The sequence below is a fragment of the Cavia porcellus genome, unplaced genomic scaffold, assembly GCF_034190915.1.
Source record: "Cavia porcellus strain 051 isolate PalLab524CR breed Dunkin Hartley unplaced genomic scaffold, mCavPor4.1 scaffold_18, whole genome shotgun sequence".
NCBI classification, from domain to species: domain Eukaryota; kingdom Metazoa; phylum Chordata; class Mammalia; order Rodentia; family Caviidae; genus Cavia; species Cavia porcellus.
Genome location: NW_026947501.1, coordinates 37731698 through 37751443, shown reverse-complemented (window position 1 = coordinate 37751443; position 19746 = coordinate 37731698). Strand labels below are relative to the sequence as shown.

At 44.1% G+C, this 19746-nt stretch overlaps 1 protein-coding gene across 1 annotated transcript; it reads left to right on the top strand.

Annotated features, from left to right (window-relative positions):
- The first annotated feature begins 1592 nt into the window (after positions 1-1592).
- LOC100730546 (BH3-interacting domain death agonist-like) lies at positions 1593-17622 on the top strand. Its single transcript, XM_063229661.1, has 3 exons — positions 1593-12403; positions 15783-15906; positions 16095-17622. The coding sequence occupies exon 3, from the start codon at positions 16164-16166 to the stop codon at positions 16710-16712; it is 549 nt and encodes a 182-aa protein (XP_063085731.1). The 5' UTR covers positions 1593-12403; positions 15783-15906; positions 16095-16163; the 3' UTR covers positions 16713-17622.
- The last annotated feature ends 2124 nt before the right edge of the window (positions 17623-19746 follow it).

The following is a 19746-nucleotide window of genomic DNA, read 5'->3' as shown; positions in this document are numbered from 1 at the left end:
GTGTGGGATTTCCGTCTGTCTTGTTTTTGAAATCCAATATTGTTCTCACTGTTTTGTTCCAGTTTATTGTTTTGTTTTATTCAATGTTCTGTTTTGATTGGTTTTATTCTGCTTTGCTTTATTTGATTTGACTATGTCTGATGGTATGAGTAACTATTCTGAAGATAACAAGATATAATATAGTAGTCACTGTTGACTCCCTATATATAATCTTGTTTTGAAGTTTTGTACCACTTTCACTGTTTTGTTTTGATTGGCTTTATTCTGTTTTATTTTGCTAGGTTGAATTCTCTTTAAAATAAAATAATAATAATAAATATAAAAATAAATAATCTTGGGGGAAACTATTATTTGACAAAAGGACAGGAGTAAAGGAGAGGAGGAGGAGATATAATACAGTACAGTAATGAGTGGTCATAATCAAAATGCTATATGCATGCATGAACATGTCTCAATGAAACCCACCATCTTATGACATTAATATGCACTAACATATATGTAGATATTTGAAAATAAACAATCTTGGAAATCACAAAACTTTGTGATGGTCTCCATGGACTCGCTCTCTTTGGTCCTATGTGGAAATCAAAAGCCCACAGTGCCATAAGGCCCAGCATTAGCTCACGAAGCCTGTCCAGGTAAATTAAGTCCCCAAGGAGAGAGTCACAGTGGAGGAAAGGGGAAAAAGCCTTTTTTACTTCACTCCCCATCCTTGAAATGCTCCACAGGGGAACTGAGGGTACGAATCAGTGCTAGACCTTTGCCTCGCATACACGAGGCCCTGGCACACCCAAGAAATAAAAGTAAAGAAAAAGAAAACAGAGACACAAGTCTATCTTTCAAAGATGTGAGAATAGAGCCAGGTGTAACCTCAGTGCTCTGGGAGGCTGAGACAAGAGGATCACATGTCCAAGCCAAGCCTGGGCAACTTGGTAAGACTTTGTCTCAGGGGGCTGGGGATTTAGCTCAGCAGCGTAAGTGCCTGCCTTGAAAGCAGGCAGTCATGAGTTCGATCCCCAGTACCGATAAAAAGGAAAAAGACAAAAAAAAAAAAAAAAAGACTTTGTCTCAAAGTAAAAGAGCTGGAAAGGCCCTGGGCTCATTCCCTTTTAACACAGACAGACAGACAGACAGACAGACAGACAGACAGACAGACACACACACACACACACGGAGATGAAAAAAAGAACAAACACTCCATTTTTAAAAAAATTTTATTTTGAAAGTATACAACAGAATAAGACAGAATAAAGCCAACTAAGATCGTACAGTGAAATTGGTACAGAACTTCACAGCAGGTTACCGGGATAACAGGAATAGGTATCACAGGATATTTTGTTATCTTTATAATAGTTGTTCTTTCAATAACATATATCAAAATGAGATGAAATATAGAACACTATAGAACTTATCAAAACAGAATATTGAATAGAACAGTACTATTAATCAGAAAAGAGCAAAACAGTAATAAAAATATTTGCCTTCAAAGAGATGGTAGAATGAAGTCCCCCTTATTTGCTATGGTCAACCTCCCAGGAGATGCTCAGATTTCTGGTTCCCATTTGTTAATGGGCGGCGGCGGGGGGGGGGGTGGAATAGAGGAAGTGGGATATTTGACTCTAAGTCGTGCATCAGTAGGTTCACTATTGCTTAGTAGGGAGGCAGGCTGGTTGTTTGGTTTCACAGCGTCCTAAGTTCCAACATGGTGCAGATCTCAGGAGATGCTGCTGGTTCTCCCCCTGGAAGGGCTTGCAGTCTGCCACACCGCCACCGCTTACCAGGGAGGGGAGGTGCTTGCTTGGCTTGCCAGAAACACTCCATTTTTTAATTGCCAAATACTGTGCTAACACAAGAATACACTTAACATATATGTACAGTTTAAAAACAAAAATGAATATACTCACCTATTCAGTTTTTTTTTTGTTTTGTTTTTTTGTTTTTTTTCTTTTTGAGACAAGGTCTATCTGTGTAGCTCAGGCTGAACTTGAACCCACTATGTAGCCCAGGCTGGCCCAAACCCCCACATCCAGCCTCCAGCTATTTTAAAAGTCGATTTAAGGCCAGACCTGGTGGTATACACCTGTAATCCCAGCACTCAAAAGGCTGAGGCAGGAAGATCATTGCAAGTTCAAGGTCAGTTTGGGATACAACGTGAGTTCAAGACCAGCCTGAACTATACAGCAAGACTTTGTCTTAAATTTTTTTTCCTTTTAATTGGTGCCTTTGAAGCCTTCTGTGTGTCCCTCCTCAGTGGCCTTCTAAAAGAAATCACTGTTCTGAATTTGACTTAATCCTGTTCTCCTTTTTCTTTAAAAGTTTGGAATTTGAGGCCTCAAACTTGCTGTGTAGCCTGCGCTCGCCTCAATCTTGAGATCCTCCAGCTCAGCCTCCTGAGAGCAGATATCACAGGCATGCACAACCATGCCTGGCTACAGTTTTATCCCTTAGGTATTTCTTCCTACACAATGCATTTCAGTTTGGGAGGGATTTTTGCATTGTATAGAAATGAAATCACTGAATACACATCTTTTTTCTTTTTGGTACCAGGGATCTAACTCACAAGCTTGTGCTTGCCAGACAGGCACTTGTGCCTCTGAGCTAAACCCCCAGCTACACACATTTTTTGTAATTTTTGTACTCAGAGGGCAGGATTTAAGACCTACCCACTGCAGTGTGCTGGGGTGGCTTCACCTACTTTCATTGATGAACTATGTGACTGCATGATACTGTGCTCCATATCCTCCTGGCTTCAATCATTTTATTTTATTTTATCTTTTATTTTTATTTTTTGTTTTTTTTTGTACCAGAGAGTGAACACATGACCTTGCATTTGCCTGGCACAGTGAACTGATGGCAAGCGCTGTGCCACTCAGCTGTTTCTAGCCCAGCAATCATTTTATGTTTCCTGGTTTTTTCTGCACAGACGGCGCTGGCCTTTCTTGGACCTGTTTCCTTCAGAGAGAAAAGGATAAAGTACAGCCCCACAGCTGCCAAGTAAACTGCTTTGGGAGGCCCGTTGTCATGGCTCAAGGCCAGCAGCTGATGACGGAGGGACGCCAGCTTCGACCTCTAGGGGGAGGTCGGGGGCAACAGAGGCCAAAGAGAGATGGTGATGGTCAGGGCCACGCTCCTGGCTGAGGACCCTGCTGTGTGGCATGAGCCACAGGCAGGAAAAGCACAGGAGGATCCGGAATTCTGTCTTTGCCACAGAGGCCTCCTATATCCTAAAAGTGTGGGAAATATGGTCCCAGACAGGAGAAAGCACATTTGATGACAGAGTACTTGAAGAAAGAAATTGATTTAAGGTTGGGGATTTAGCTCAGTGACCTAAGTACCCACCTGGCAAGTGTGAGGAGATGAGTTTGATCCCTGGTACCACTACCAAAAAAAAAGTTGATTTAGAATTGTTTCATCCTTTTTTTCTTTTTTGGTACTGAGAATTGAACTCAGGGCCTTGCACTTACTAGGAAGCACTGTGCTGCTGTTATACTCCCAGCCTCATCTTTCTCTAATCTACTTTTGAGCAAATAGCTTGTTTCTTTCACAGATGAGCAATGATCAAATGACATGCATGATTAGTGCTGATTCCAGTTAAGCAGTGAGGTTCATATCTGGTTTCACCCAAAAGCCTCCTAAAAGACAGTGAAGAACCAGCCAAGGTGATCTGGTCCGTTGGTCCCAGCACTCTGGAAACAGCCTGGGCATCACTTGAACCATAGAGTTTGAGAGCGGCCTGGACAAGGCAGCAAGACTCTGTCTTAAAAAATTAAAAATCAATTGCTCAACTATTTCGAAGAAAAGAGACGTTATGGTAGCTACTGTTGATGCCTGGTTGTTCTGTTGTGAAGTGCTGTGTTGCTTGCACTGTTCTGTTATGATTTGCTTTGTTCTGTTCTCTTTTATTTTATTCTCTTTAAAATTAAAAATTAAAAATCAAATAAAAGAACCAGTTTGATCACAACAGTAAGTGACAGGAAATAGAAATGTCCTTGAGTATCACATGTTCAAGGACAGTGTGGGCCACTCGGTGAGAACTCCTCACATATTAAAAGTTGAGAAAAGAGCTGAGGATGTAGCTCAGCACTCACTGTGTTTAATCCCCAGAGCTGCAAGGGGAAAAAATGGAATTTACAACAGGAAGACAGCAGATCACAAAATGTACCAAATAACTGTATTTTGTAGAGAAAAAAAGCATGTGTCTCTTCATTTGGAAGAATAAGCCACAAGCACGGTAACCATGAGATAAAACAAAACAAAGCTGAACAACGAAATTGCCAACACCCTTCCCTCACTCTGCTCCTAGATCATAAGTGGCCTCCATCCCAGAAAAATTAAGACAGAACATGAAGCAGATGTAAACCATACATTACAAAAGGGATTACTTCAGGAAACAGAGTCCAACAAATAGTATTCCATGATTTCAAAGGCTGTGTAGGATACAAAATATGAAATTCTTTGTGTTTCTAAAGGAGAAAACACAATGAATAGAAGAGAAAAACAAATACAGGAAAAAAAAAACCTTTCCTGAAATAAAGGTTCACATCTATAGACTAAAAAAATAGAGAATATCTCAGGGGGAAAAAAACTGATACTGATTGAAGATGGCAAAGATTGCTCACTCATTTTTGCCCAGTGTCCATTCATTCTATCTTCTTCCATAATAGAGGAATACTTCCCAGCATCCCTTGCAGTTAGGTGATGTCATGTGCCAAAGCTCCAATCTGTGGGATATAAGCTACAGATTAATATTATAAGTGTCGTGGCCCAAGCCTGTAATTCCAGCACTTGGGAGGCTGAGGCAGAAGGATCATTGCAAGTCTGAGACCAGCCTGAGCTACAAAGTGGGCTTAAAGCCAGCCTGAACTGAGAGCGAGATCCTGTCAAGAAAAAAAATTAAAAAAAAAAATAAGTGTCTTCTGGGTATATCCTTAAAAATGTGAAGAATGTGCTTTTTCCTTTTGCTTTACTCCTCCCTGCTAGCTAGAATGGCATTCTGGTTCATGTAACAAGGCTGACATTCTAGAGATTGTAAAGCAATGACCCAAAAGAGCTTGAACTCCAGATGGTTTCATTATAAGGTTGCTGCTACCTCAGTTTATAGCATTACATGAGAAACAAATACATTTCTTTTTTGAGACAGGGTTTTCCTATGTAGTTCAGGCTGGTCTTGAACCCCACCCAGGCTGGCTTCAAACTCACAGTGATCCTCCTTCCTCAGCCGCCAGAGGGCTGGGATTACAAGAAAACAAAAAGTTTTATTCTATTTTCTTGCTTATTTGTTGATACAAGGGCTTACTATGTAGTCCAGGCTGGCCTTGAACTCACTATGTAACCTAGGTTGGCCTCAAAATCCAGCAGTCCTCCTGCCTCAGCCTGTGAGTATTGGAATTACAAATGTATACCACCAGGCCTGGCCATTTCTTTTTTTTTTTGTCTTTTTCATTTTTTTACCAGTACCAGGGATCGAACTCAAGACCTCCTGCTTGCAAGGGCCATTTCTATCATTTAAACCCACTGTTATTTTGGGTTTCTGTCTGAATTTATATTCCTAAGTAATATGATGTTAATGTATATATTGATGCAGTTGCTGAATTTCAGAGATACAGAATCTTGGGTGTGTCTAATTAAAAGAAGGAAGTCATGTGTAGGGAGGAAGCGTCAGCCTTGAACTTTCCCAGAAGTGACATCTAAATCAGAGGACAGCAAGGCCTTTGCTGTGAGTTTGAGGCAAGCCTGGGCTACTTAACAAGCCCCTATCTCACAGAAACAAAACAAAACAAAAAAGAAGACAAAGAAGCCGTATCTACCAAGACCTGAGAGAAAGGATAACCCAAGGCATTTCAACCAACTTTTTAAAAATATAAAGATGCTCATTGTGAAGCATGTAAGAACTCATGAGACTAATATGAAAAAGATTTACTTGCAAGTGAAATCTCACCAATAAAAAGAAATGGGTATGTTGGAGAATTCAAGAGATCAGAGAGACCAATGGGAAAACAGGACGGTTTTATTAGTTGTACACCTGGCTCAGAGAGGACTTCTGTCCAAAATGGCTGAGTGCTGGACAAAGGACAGACTCCAGTTTTTATACATTTGGTCAAGGGGGTTGGTCTTTGGCACAGAATTTATAGACAGGTAGAAGGAGACAAAAGCATTTTGTGAAACTGTAACAGTTTTGTATCTTGATGGCCCTGCATGGACATAATAGATTATAAGTTTTTATATAAAGGGACAAGTCCCTGCTCTTATCTATATTAGAACAAAGAACAATAGCTGTAGGGCAGGGGAAGTTTGGGAAACTTGACTTTCTTTTTAGGTCCTGCTTCATTCTCCTCCTTTGAAGCTCTCTATAAACGAGTTTTAATAGAGACCATCACTATTATTATCATTTGTTCCATGATGGGGAGTTGGCTCCCTTTTGAGTAGAGGGAGAACAATAGCAAAAACGAAAAGAGACTTATGCTGTTGTTATAATTCTGTGTTGATCCTCAAGCTTTTGCTGTGCATGGACTTGTCAGCTTCCAGAGTAACCAGAGGAGGGCTGTCATTTCCTCAAGCTTCAGCTGTGCGTAGACTGGTCGGCTTCTGGGGTGCCTAGAGCAGGGCTGTTGCTCTCACTGGCAGCTTGGTCTCACCATCCAATTAGCCAGTTTGGGTGGTTTGGACCCTGTTGGCTGTTGGTCCACCTGTCTTAGGTCACCAGTTTCAGTTGACAGTGGTGGATCCAAGGTGTAATTTCTGCAACTTTAACAGCAGTGGGGGCAGACAAGATTATAGTAAGGGTTCCATCCCATATGGGTCCCAAAGTGGCTGGGTTCAATTTTTTGACCCAGAATCCTCAATTTTGTAGGGCTGTATTGGTTCTGCCAGATTCATGGGCATCCTCTCTTGTACCTAGCCATAGATGTTTTACAAGACTATCCCTAAAGCTTGCATCTGTTAACTTAGGACCACTCTTCTAGTTTACTGAGGTTACCCTTACTTTGATGTATGATAGGGGTTTCCATTGGAACAGAACTTCATAAGGGGAATATCCAGTTTGTTTGGTGGGAGTGCACCAGAGTTGGAGAAGGACCATGGATAGGCCTTGATCCCATCTCGAGTGGGTTTCTTGGCAGTATTTTTTTAGCAGTTGTTTGAATGCACACTTCATATGCTCCATCTTTCCTGAGCTCTGGAGCCAATAGACCAGGTGTAGTTTTCATTTTATTTTTAACATCTGTGTGAGCTCCTGGACTATCTCAGTCATGAATGCCAGCTCCATTGTCTGACCCCAAGGTCAGGGTAGTCCGAATCTTGGGATGATGTCTCTTAACGGCATCTTGATCACTCCTTATGCCAGATGGGGAGGACTCATCCTGAAAAGGTGTACACAAACACCAGCGTAGAGTGACAGACTGCCACTCAAGGCAGTTCAGTAGTATTCACAAGCAAGTTTTTACATGGGGTAGCACCTACTTCCTGTATTCCCAAGGGCTGAGTGGGTCCTTTTCTTGGGTGGTTTTGGGCACAAACAGTTTGTGTGAGGGGCAGTGAGTTGAGATACATAGAAATGGCAGCCTAACAGCATCTCTTTTTTCCCTCACAGCACCTTTTGTGCCATTTTCCCCATATGAGACCCTTGATGGAATTGTCTTGCAAACCTGGGAGATGACTAGTATCCCATCAGGGAATTTTTTTTTTTTTTGTCTTTTTTCCTTTTTATCGGTACCAGGGATCGAACTCACGACTGCCTGCTTGCAAGGCAGGCGCTTATGCCGCTGAGCTAAATCCCCAGCCCCTCAGCAGGGAATTTTTAATCATTCTCCCTTGTCATAATTTCCAGATTCTTGAACAAGCCATGTCTTTTTATTTGGGAAGTGGTATCCTATCTGTTGGATACTATCTAGCACTCCTACTTTCATCTGTGAAATATTTAATATCTGGGTCTCTAAGAGGCCAATCCTTGAGATCTCTCTGGCTCAACAGTACTTCATCCATGATTTCCACATGTTTATGAAGGGGAGCTCCCAATCCAACTGGAAGCCAGGTAACTGTTTCTACAGTTATACGAGGATTTTCACATAGAAGCTCCTGAGGTCTAATCATTCTGGGGTTTGACAATAAACAGTGCCCCTTTGGTCTATTAATGTTACAACTGAGTGTGGTATTTGAGAAGCCAATTGTTGTCCCTGAGTTAGCTTGTCTGCCTCTTGTGTCAGCAGGGCAGTGAAAGCACGTTCCTAGAAGCACGAAGGCCATTCTTGGACACAGATCTCATTGTTCTAACAAGTATGCCACTGAGCAGTGCCAGGAGCCCATGACCTGGGTGAAGACCACAACGGCCATTTCCTTTCCTTCATGGACACATATAAGGAAGGCTTGGTTATATCTAGCAGTCCTAAGGCTGGGGCCTGTGTCAAGGCTTCTTTGATTTGTTTAAATGTTTTCTCTTGGTCAGCTTCTCAGGGGCTCCTTTTGTAGTTTTATATCAGTATTCAGTCATAAGTGAGAAATTTAGTATCCGGATACAAGAGTCCTGTTGCCCCCAAGAACTCTCTTAGCTGGCATTGGGTAGGCGAAATGGGGAGGGCACAGACAGCCTGTTTCCATTCAGTGCCCAGTTGGTGCTCCTCCTGTGTCATATGAAACCTAAACATCTGACATTTTGCTGACAAATTCATATCTTTTCTTGGACACCTTAAATCCAGCCCTCCAAAGTCAATGAAGGAGGTCTTTAGTTTCCTGATAACTGTCCACTCAAACTGCCAAAAGGAGGTTACCTACATAAGACGGGCTGACCGATTGGTGTGAGGTACAGACAGAAAAAGGCATCCTTTAAATCCAAGCAAGTAAACCAAGCAGCACTTGCTGGAATGAGTCCCATCAATGTATATGGATTTGGTGCCACTGAGTGAGTGGTTACAGTAGTCTAATTTACAGCACACAAATCCTGTGCTGGTATATATTCATTAGTTCCAGGTTTATGTGCTAGCAAGACAGAAAGCCCCAGGATGACTGGTCAAGTCAAGACACCGTATTCTAAGAGCCACCTGAAATGTCCCTGAATGCCTTACATGGCTTCCCGGGAGGAAGTATTGGTGGACTCACTGGAACTGCTCCTGGTGTCATTATCACCAGTGTCTTCAGCTGCACTCTGAGAACCTTTGTACCTCATCTGTGCCCAGCTCTAGTAACTCATCTGAATACAATTTCTATTCTTCTGTTTGCGTGATGGTAAGAGTCAGCACCATGGTCCCTGGCTGAGCCAGACTTAAAGTCATATTTCCCGGTGGTTCAAGGATAATTTGAGCCTGTACTTTTTGGAGCAGATCTCTTCCCAGCAGGAAGTTTGAAAGATACAGAAGCTTATGCTGGACCTCCTGTTCCCCTGTGACACATCTTTTTGGCCAGAAAATTGGCCTTTCTTCTGGGACCCCAGTGTCTCCTACATTAGTCATGTTTTTCTTGGATAGCAGCCCAGTAGGTTGAGTCACTGCTGTGTGCTCAGTTCCACTATTCACCATAATGTATGTCCATCATGGGCTCCCAGGGCCTAAGGCAATGGCGCCTGCTATTGTCTAACCCTCATAACTTCCAGTGTCTGCCAGCCCAGCACAGCTAGCATCTGGGTCCTCCCTGGGGAACATAGCCTTTTGAAGGTGACCTCCTAGTTTTGAAATTTTCATCATCTGGTATACATGCCCAGCTCTTTTTCTGTCCATCATCTTTTCAGCCAGCATTTAATATCAAAAGAAGGCCAAAGAGTTTAAAACAGCCTTAGTGGGCCACCCTTTCCCCTCAATTTGTACAGGTTTCATCTGCTACTTCCCGAGTCTGACCACTCAGTATCCCCAGGAAGTGATCAGTCTCACATAGACCCATTAAGTGTGTCTCATTTACGTAACAATAAAATGCTTATTTATTTGTTTATTTATAATCAGATTTATTGCTACATTTTAGATATACATGGTGATCACATTAAGTGCTGATTTAATCAAAGCCAATAGATAGTTATATTTCAGGAGCTTGTTAAAGACCAAGTCAAACAGATAGGAGAGCTGAGACTTGAGGACTGCCAGAGAGTCAAGGCCGTAGCTCCCCTAGACCTTCTGAGCAACAGGGAGCTTTTAGGAATGATGGCCTGGGCTTCACTAAACTAACAAGCAGACACATACTTCTTTAGATAAACTACCTCACAAACTTTTCTTCAGCATACATGAGTTTCCAGCTATGTCATTATTTTTCTCTTTATCTTTCTAGCAGGACAAAATGTTTTATCATACAAAATCCTTCCACATCAAAAGTATCTTTCATACTTGTGATTTTTCTTTATATATTTTTCTCCATCTCACTTACTATAAACCTTCTGTAACAAAGTTGGCTGTAGTCACTTACAGTGTCCTCTGTCTTAGTCTCTGTCTGTCTGTCTGTCTCTTTTTTTTTGGTTTCAGATTGCTGCAATTTAAATTTGATTGGCCACCAACATGTGTCTAAGTAACATTGAGTGGGGGTTCTTTATTTTTTTTTGTTAAGTATTATGATTTATTGTGTATGTCAAACAGAATAACAATAATAATCTGTACAGTGTTCTTATCTTAATAATCTGTACAGTGTTCTTACCTTAAAACAACAGAGAGCAAAGACCAACCCTGTAAATGTAGTTAAAAAGAATTTATAATGCACAAGAAATGTTTTAAGTGTATTAATTAAACAATTTTTTGCCATTGCAGAAGATTCTGAATATCGCACTTGTTAACTAATTTTTTTGAACCCAGGATAAGGTTGATTCTCTGAAATGGAAACTCAAACTCAGCTCCCGCTTCATCCTGCTAATCTCAGCAGGCAGAGATGAGCCTGCACCTTCGCCCCAGCCCAGCCACTGCACCAGCCAGCTGCTTAGATGGCGCTTTCGGTCCCAGTCCCCATCAGGGCAGGTTGTTGCCACTGTCTGCCACAACACATGCGGCTCTTAAGGTTCCTTGGGTGAAGGACCGAGAGAGGATGAGAAAATAAAGAGGAGACAAAGCTGGGGCCAGGTGGAGCCCTTATCCCCTGAGGGGAGGAAAGGAACCGGCCCCTCACTGCAGGGGCGTGCTCCTGCCTTGCACATGTAGTCAATTTCCAGCCTCAGAGGCTCCCCACGGCTCTCAATCTGTTTCACAGGGTGGCTTTTTGTCTCCCCCAATAGCTTGCCTACAAATCCCAGTGCACCAAAGCCAAACAGCTCTTCTCACGCTTCCAGCTTCACCTGACACCCAGTGCGCCTGGGCCTCCCTTCTTTAGGGTCTTTTTCAACTTGGGTGTAGGTTTTGTCCTAACTCACTGCAGGCACCCCTGCCTCTCTTGGGAGCCACTCTTGCCAACCCACCTCGCCAGGGAGCTGCTTCCACCATGGCCACCCTTCTACCTTCAGTTTGAATGCAGCTTTCATCTGACTTTCCCTGAGTCTGACTACCCAGTACACCCGGGAGGTGATCAGTCTCCCTTTCATTCTAAACAAGTCTTCCCCCTGGGGCCCCAAAACCTTGCTTGGTCCTGCAGTGGTGCCTCCCACAATCACCCTGGATCCCCAGACAGGTTCTGCTGCGCTGGCAGGGGAGAGCTCATCCAGCCCCAGGAAGACTCAGTCCCTGTCCAAGCTGAAGTCTCACCCAGTGACATCAGAGGTCTCGGGACTCCTGCAGCTCTGGGCCCTCTTGGGCCTTGCAGGCAAAGGAAACAGCAAATCTGTCATCTCTGATCTTGTCACGGTCACCATCAATGTTGCAGAATTCAAGAAATCAGAGAGATCAATGGGGAAACAGGAGGATTTTATTAGTTGCATACCTCACCCACTGGGGACTTCTGTCTAAAATGGCTGAGCGTTGGAGAAAGCACAGGCTCCAGTGTTTATACAGTTGGTCAAGGTGTTGGGTCTTTGGCACCGAACTTGGGGAAGGGGCAGGAAGAAGAAAAACAAAGACAGCTCGTCAAGCTGTGACAGTTTTGTATCTTGGTAGCTCTGCTTGGGCATAACAGGATGTTTTGGGAAGGGGAGGTTATAAACTTTTACATAAAGGAACAAAATGTATTGCTTTTATCTGTATTAGAACAAAGAACAAAAGCCATAGGACAGGGGAAGTTTGGGAAACTTGACTTTCTTCTTTTTCGGTCCTGCTTCAGGGAAAGGAACAATCAAGGTAGAAGAATGGTCACAAACACCAGACCCGCGTAGATTCGGAGCCCACAAGACACAGCGGACTCTGTGGTGGAGGATTGCTAAGCTTACTCTTGCAAAAATGATACAGCCACCAAATGAGGAGGAGGTTGGAGGAGAAAGGAGAAGGAATAAAGTGTGTTATTTCCTCCCGTTCCTTCTCTGGAGGTCAGCAGATGTGGTCTAAAGCTGAAACACATTCGTCTGAAAAGTGACTAAGCTCCTGTTAGTCTCCTTCTTCTTAATTTAAAGTACTGTGTTTAGAAGGCTCTATTTCCTGTTGTCAGAATATATTTTCTGAACTTCAAAAGTTGCTTGAGTTTTTCCCTCCTGTTAGACATCTTTTTTTCTTTTTCTCAGTACTGGAGATTGAACCAGAGCCATCATATCGAACTATATCTCCAACCCTTCTTAATTTTTGATACAGGGTCTCCTCAAGTAGCTAAGTCACAAAGACTTGGCTTGAATTTTTGATCTTCCTGCCTCAGCCCCTCAGAGAGCTAGGATTATAGGGATGCACTGCCACACCAGGCTGAATATTTTGTTTCTTTAAGAAAATTGTGATCCCATTTTTATTGCTCCCAGATTGATGAAAGTATGATTCAAAAATAAAACTAGAATCCATTTAACGTATATGCTTTGATGCACATGTACAATGTGAAATGATTAATGTCAAATTAATTAATGTCAGTCACTGCATGTGACCACTGTGCATGAGGAAGGCACTTGAGATTCCACAAATTTCAGTATGTAATACATTATTATTCACTATCTTCCCCATAATCTCTTTTTTGTAATTTGTTGATATTCCTATGCTCTGTAAAACAATTTGTGTTTCTTACGCATACATGAACGTGCACACAATTCATCCTCATGTTTAAATCTGTCAGTTTAGGGGTTAAAAATATCTAGAGAAAATATCTAAAAAGATGGTTGCTAAATATATCTACTGTCAATTATCTCCAAATAGTGGAGCTCAAATCCAATTTGTTATTTCTCACTCCCCCCCCCCGCTTTTTTTTTTTTTTTTTTTTTTTGCCTTTTTGAGACAGGATTTCATTATCTTACTTCTTTTCTGAAAGTTTTGGTACACTTTTAATCTTTTTTTTTTTTTTTTTTTTTTTTTTTTTGAGACAGGTTCTCCCTATGTAGTCTAGACTGGCCTTGAACTCACAATGATCCTCCTGCCTCAGCCTCCTGAATGCTGGAATTATGGGCATATACCTAGCTAAACTCAAAGTATATGGTGAAAACAAAACAAAGCAAAATTAAACAAAACAAAATTCTACACTCCTCAAAACTTAATTGTAGTAAAAAGAAAATTTACTTACACACTTTTTCAAAATTTACCTTTGAGGCAGGTGACGGTGTGTGCCTATAACCCCAGCACTCAAGAGACTGAGGCAGGAGGATCGCCACGAGTTCGAGGCTAACCTGGGCTACACAGTGAGGTTAAGTCCAGCCTGAACCGCATAGTGAGACTCTGTCCCTCCTCCCACCAATACAAACCAAACTTTCTTCACCTGCCCCTGGAAAAAACTGGTAAATAAAGACTCAGACATTGGCAGGTCCGCGGAGGCTGGCTGCTGGGGACAGGGCACTGGACTGTGTCCAGGTAAATGGCCTCCAAGCCCAAGTCTTGTTCCCATCCTCATGATTGCTTCTGATTCCCCTCTGATTCTGTTTCTCCAAGTTGCCTCCATATGGCACCTGCGCACGCCTGACCCCACTTTGCGTTATGTCGCTTGCTCCCGTTGCTCCCCTCCCCACCCTAGCATGAGTCCCGGCGGGGGCAGGGGGCGGAAGTGCCTCTGTCCTGCCCACCAGGACCTCCAGTGCTGCAGACGGTCCCAGGTGAGAAGATGGGGACCTGTGAGAGACCGACAGTCAGAAGCCTCCAGAGGGTGCACCATACATCTCAGATTCTCCTGGGTGGCTCTGCCTTTGCCACGCTGTGACTGGCCAACTTTATTAGCAGAGCATGAGGGTTACACTCCTCACAGGGAGCTGGCACACGTGCATAACACATCTTCCGTCCTTTTATGTCCACTTCCCCTCCCAGCCTTGCCCCCTCCGTCTCTAGATCCCTTTCCAATTCGCAAAATATCTATATTCCTGGTTCCTATTACCTGTCCTTTGTTTTGCTCTTCAAATTATTTATGCTTTGGGTTTTTCCTATAAGAGAAACTCAATGATATTTGTGTGTCTAATTTTACATAACATTGTGGTCTCAAGTGCATCCGTTTTCCAACAAATGACTTAGGTTTATCCTTAATAGCAGAATAGTTTTCTATGGGGTATAACGTCCACATTTTAATCCTTTTTTAAAATCTTTTGAGTCAATATTTTACTGTGTAATTCAAGCTGGGCCTGAACTCACTATGTAGCTCAGGCTGGCTTAACCTGACAATGATCCTTCTGCCTGAGTGCTGGGATTATAGGTGGGTAACACCATGTCCAACTCTATTCATCTGTTGATGGATATATATCCCTTTCCAAAATTTAACTGTTGGGAATTGTGCTGCTGTGAGCATGTGTATGCATGTGTCGCTGTAATATGATGTTTTTAACTCTTTTGGGGAGATAATCCCAAAAAGGGACTATCTGGGTGAAGTGCAATTTCTATTTTTTAACTTTTTGGGGAATCCCTATGCTGAGTTTGGTAGTGATTGCAGTAGTTTACATTCCCACTAACAAAGGGGAAAGATTTTTTTTTCCCCCTGCATCACTATTTGATGTTTTGATGATAAGACATTCTTTCTGGAATTAGATAAAATCTCACTGTTGTTTTTAACTTACATTTCTCTAATAGACAGAAATGCTGAACATTTCTTCTGTCTTTCTTTCAATTCTTTTTTTGAGCCGGGCTCTCACTGTGTAGTTCAGCTGCCGATGAATTCACTTGGTGTAGTGTAGGCTGGTCTTGAATTTGCAGTGATCCTCCTGCCTCAGCCTTTTGAGTGCTGGGATTTACAGTTGTGTGTGACACCATCCCAGCTGAACATTTTTTCACATATTTATTGGTCATTATTGCTTCTGCTGAAAAATGTCTATTTTATTTACTTTTTTTTTTTTTTTTTTTGTCTTTTTCCTTTTTATCGGTACCAGGGATCGAACTCGCGACTGCCTGCTTGCAAGGCAGGCGCTTATGCTGCTGAGCTAAATCCCTAGCCCCTTATTTACTTATTTTTCTATTGGGTCTTTTACTTTAAGAAGTGTAATTCTTCTGAGAGTTTTTTGCTTTTGTTTGTTTGGTACCAGGGATCGAACTCATGACCTCACGCTTGCCAGGCAGGTGCTCTTGTCACTAAGCTAAATCCCCAGACCTCGTATGAGTTTTTTATGTATCCTAGATGTTCATCCTTTGTGTGAGGAATAGCTGGCAAAATGTTTTCCATAGGTTGTCTCTTCACTCTGCTGGTTGTGCTCTTTGCTGTTCAGAGGCTCTTTGATTTGATATCCCATTTGTTAATTCTTGATATTATTTCTTGAGCAGTTGGGTTTCTGCTCAGGAAGTCCTTACCTACGCCTGTGCTTATCTTCCATCACATTAAGGGTTTCTGTTTTCCTAGTTACATTTAGATCTATTTTGATTTGATTTTAGTACGTGGCCAGAGGGAAGGCTCTAGATTCAATCTTCTGCCTGAGGAGAGGCGTCTCTCCTAGCAGCAGTTCCTGGAGGCTGTCTTTACTCCAGCATGGCTTAGGGCATCTTTGTCAAAACTGAGGTATGGGGGCGTGGCCTGGGCGTGGCCTGGGGGAGAGGCGGGGTCTGGGGAGGGGAGGGGGCTGGGGAGGGGGCTAGGGAGGGGGCTGGGGAGGGGGCTGGGGAGGGGCGGGGCCTGGGTGGGGCGAGGGGCTACTTAGCCTCTCTCCCTGCGCTCCCCACCATTCTGCCTTGGTCCTCCTGCACCAGGGCCCCTGAGCTGCCCACCTAGGACATATGTGAGCCTGGAGAGCTCGAGTGACCTGCGTTGCCAGCACCATGGACGCGGTGAGGAAAGAGCAAATCACAAACCTGCTGCTGTTTGGCTTCCTCCAAAGCTCCAGCGACCCTAATTTCAGTCAAGAGCTGGAGGCACTGGGCCGGGAACTGCGGGTGCAAGGTTCCAAGCAGGGGGCCAGTGAGGAAGAGCTGGAGATAGATGGGCCCGCCCAGTCCTGCATGGAGAGCTCCGAGAAGGAAGAAACCCTTCTGCATATGGGCATGACACTCGCCCTTCGTGGGGGGCACATGGAGAGCAAGCTCGACCCCAGCCTGGTGGGCCGCCTGGCCGAGCAGATCTTGGACCCGAGTCTGTCGGACGAGGACAGGACACACTGCATGGCGGCCACGCTGCAGGAGGCGCTACGGGCCTTCCCTGAAGACGCGCACAGCGATCAGACCATGCTGACACTGACCATGCTGATGGCCAAAAAGGTGGCTCGGCAGAGGATGGGCCTGCTGCCCCGCATCTTTAACATAGTAGGGAGATTTATTGTCAGGAACTTATTCTCCTGTGTGAAGGACTTAGTCGACAGTGAGATGGCCTGAACGGATGGCCTTGCAGAAGCTTGTCTGGCCAAAGCTTCTCTTGGTGACTGGCGCAAGCTCCCCACAGGAGAAGCCGCGATGGCTGGGTACATGGCCGGCTTACAGGGAACCTGGACAGCAGCCTCTCCCTCTCTTCAAGGCCCTGGTGTGAGCTGGCTACTCAGAAAAGTCTCCACTGATGTACTTGGATAAAGTAATGACAATGTGCAGATGTTTAAATAGGTTTCGTGTCTTCCTCTGCACCTTGAGCCTCTCTTATTTCAACTTACTCCAACCTACCTTTACATTGATGCGAACCTTTTTCGACTTGATTTCCCTTTATCTGAGTCAGGGTCACAGGCAGTTGAAAGTGTGAGGCTGACACAAAGGCCCAGGTCAACCGCTGTTTCCGGTATCATCACTTGGATGGACCTTTGCTGTCTCCCAGAAATGCTGGCTTTGAGAACGGCTGGAAGCGGGTGGTGGCCAGCAGCTCCCCCGGAAGTCCTGTCACCACCTTCCATCTTCAGGTGTCCTCCAGGGGCCTCAGCTACTCTGTGCCCGGAAGCCACATCTGAAGAGAACAGGCTTCCTGCTTCGAGGATGAAAACGCTCTTACACTTAAAATCCGGTTGCTAAAGTGATCCCTTTCCCAGGGACACCAGCTCAAAACATGGACAGATCCAACTCGCTTGGGAAAGACCTTTGCCACCAAAAGCAAGACTTTAGTGTGGAAACGGCACGGCCCTGGCCTTGGACCCCACCTGGGAGTCACTCCTAGGATCCGGTTTGCAAGCATGGGTGCTGAGTCCCTGTCACATGAGTCACCTCTTGCTGTAAGCCTTGTGACTGTGAGTAGGATGCCTGGGGGCAGCTTGTGAACAAGAGCAACCAAGTTCTAATAAATAACATCTTGTTACCTAAAAACGAAGCAGCATTGGGTGGCTGACTGTGTCCAGGTTGTTTCTGTATCCTCTTGCCTGTTCCTTTGATTCACAGGTCTGGTTTTGCTCAGTACCATGCTGTTTTTATCACTGTAGTTTCACAATGTGACTTGCATGCAATTCGGGTTTGTTTGGTCTCTGCTTTGCTCTTGTTGCCAAGTTTGACTTTTATTTTTCTTGGTCTCTTTTCTTTGTATATGGATTTTAGGACTGTTTTCTTTTTATTCTTTGTTTTGGGTGAGGGGATCAAACTCATGACCTTGAGCTTGCCAGGCAGGCACTTACACCGCTGAGCTAAATCCCCAGCCCTAGAACTGTTTTCGTGATTTCTTTTTTTCTTTTCAGTGGTACTGGGGATCAAACCCAGGGCTTTGTGTGTGTGAGGCAAGAGCTCTACCACTGAGCTACATTCCCAGCCCTGTTTTCTTATCCCTTCACCACCATCATTCTTCTGGACTAAGATGGAATCTCAGCATTGTCTTAACTTGCATATCTCTAATGCCAGAGATGCTGAACATTTTCCATGTATTTATTGGCCATTTGTCCTTTTCCTGAGAATGTATTCATTTCACTGGCCCATTTTTTTTTTTTTTTTTGTCTTTTTCCTTTTTATCGGTACCGGGGATCGAACTCACAACTGCCTGCCTTCAAGGCAGGCGCTTATGCCGCTGAGCTAAATCCCCAGCCCCAACTGGCCCATTTTTTGATTGGATCTTTTATTTTGGAGTTCTCATTTTTCTTTTTGAGTTTTTATTTAATTTATTTATTTTGTCTTTTTGAAACAAGTTCTCACTGTGCAGTTCAGGCTAACCTCAAGCTCATTTTGAAGCTCAAGTGGGTCTTGAACTTGCAAAGATCCTCTTGCCTCAGCCTTCTGAGTGCTGGGATTACAGAAGTTTGCCACCATGCCTGGTTCTTTTTTTTTTTTTTTTTTTTTTGAGTTTTATGTGTTCTATATATTAGTCTTATCACAACCTTTTCCCCATTCTGTAGGTTGTTGCTTTTGCCACAACCTACAGTTGTTGTTGGTTATTTTCTTTGCCATTCAGAAGCTTTTTATTTGGATGTAATCCCATGAGCTGCTTCAGTGTGTGCAATTCACTTGTGCAATTTGAGTTTTGATCACAAAGTCAAAATCAAAAGAACTAGAGCTGGGGATTTAGCTCAGTGGTGCAAGCGCTTGCCTAGCAAGTACAAGGTCCTGAGTTTGATCCCCAGTACCCCCACCCCCCCAAAAATCAAAAGAATTGAAGCTGCGAGCAGCCCCACGTGCTGAGCTGGGGCTCCCAGGACAGAGCCAGAAGCTCCAACGGCTTCTGCAGATGGTTTTGCCTGCTGTGGTGAGGCCAGCATCCCCCTCCCACCACCACTGCAAAGGCCCAGGCCTGTGCATTTTTCTCCCCTAGCTTCCGGCCTTGCTGGAGCTGTGAACCCTGCGACATTCCCTCACCTCTACCCTCCTGCCTCTACTCCAGCTCCGAGTAACTCCTTATTTGCCTGAAATTTCTTTAGCAGCCTCTCTCTAAGGTATCAGTGCCTCACACATTTGACTCTGGGACATCTGGGCTGGAGGAGCAACTTCTGTTTATTGCACATCAGCAACCCAGCCTGGCTGTCTGTGCGTTCATCATGTCCGTCCTGGCAGCAACACGAGATAGGTGGCAGCTGTGACATTTACCCAGCTCTTTAGATTTCATTTTATTTTCATAAACACTGACTCACTTATCCCATGGAAACCTGGTGAAGAGGTCAGAGCTCTATTTTATGGATAGGAAAACCAGGGGCCAAGAGATGTTAAACTGACTATCCCATGAGGCATGGTGGCTCAAACCTGTAATCCCAGCACTCAGGAGGCCGAGGCAGGAGGATCAAGGTGAGTTCCAGATCAACCTGAACTACACAGTGAGACCCTGTTCCAGAATTGAGCTGAGCAGGCCACCCTTTGTCTCTCTGAGTCTTGACAGGGCCACCACTTCTTACTCAGTCACTCAGCCACCTGAGGAGTGACCTCTGGCTCCTATGACTTCCACATCTAGGGCTTCTGCCATGAACTGTCATCGCCTCCGAGGGATCCCCCTGCCTCTGCGTTTCCACCCCACATCCGGACAGCG

Excerpts from the sequence above, each read along its gene's own strand:
- LOC100730546 (XM_063229661.1), top strand. The coding sequence starts at position 16,164 with ATGGACGCGGTGAGGAAAGAGCAAATCACAAACCTGCTGCTGTTTGGC.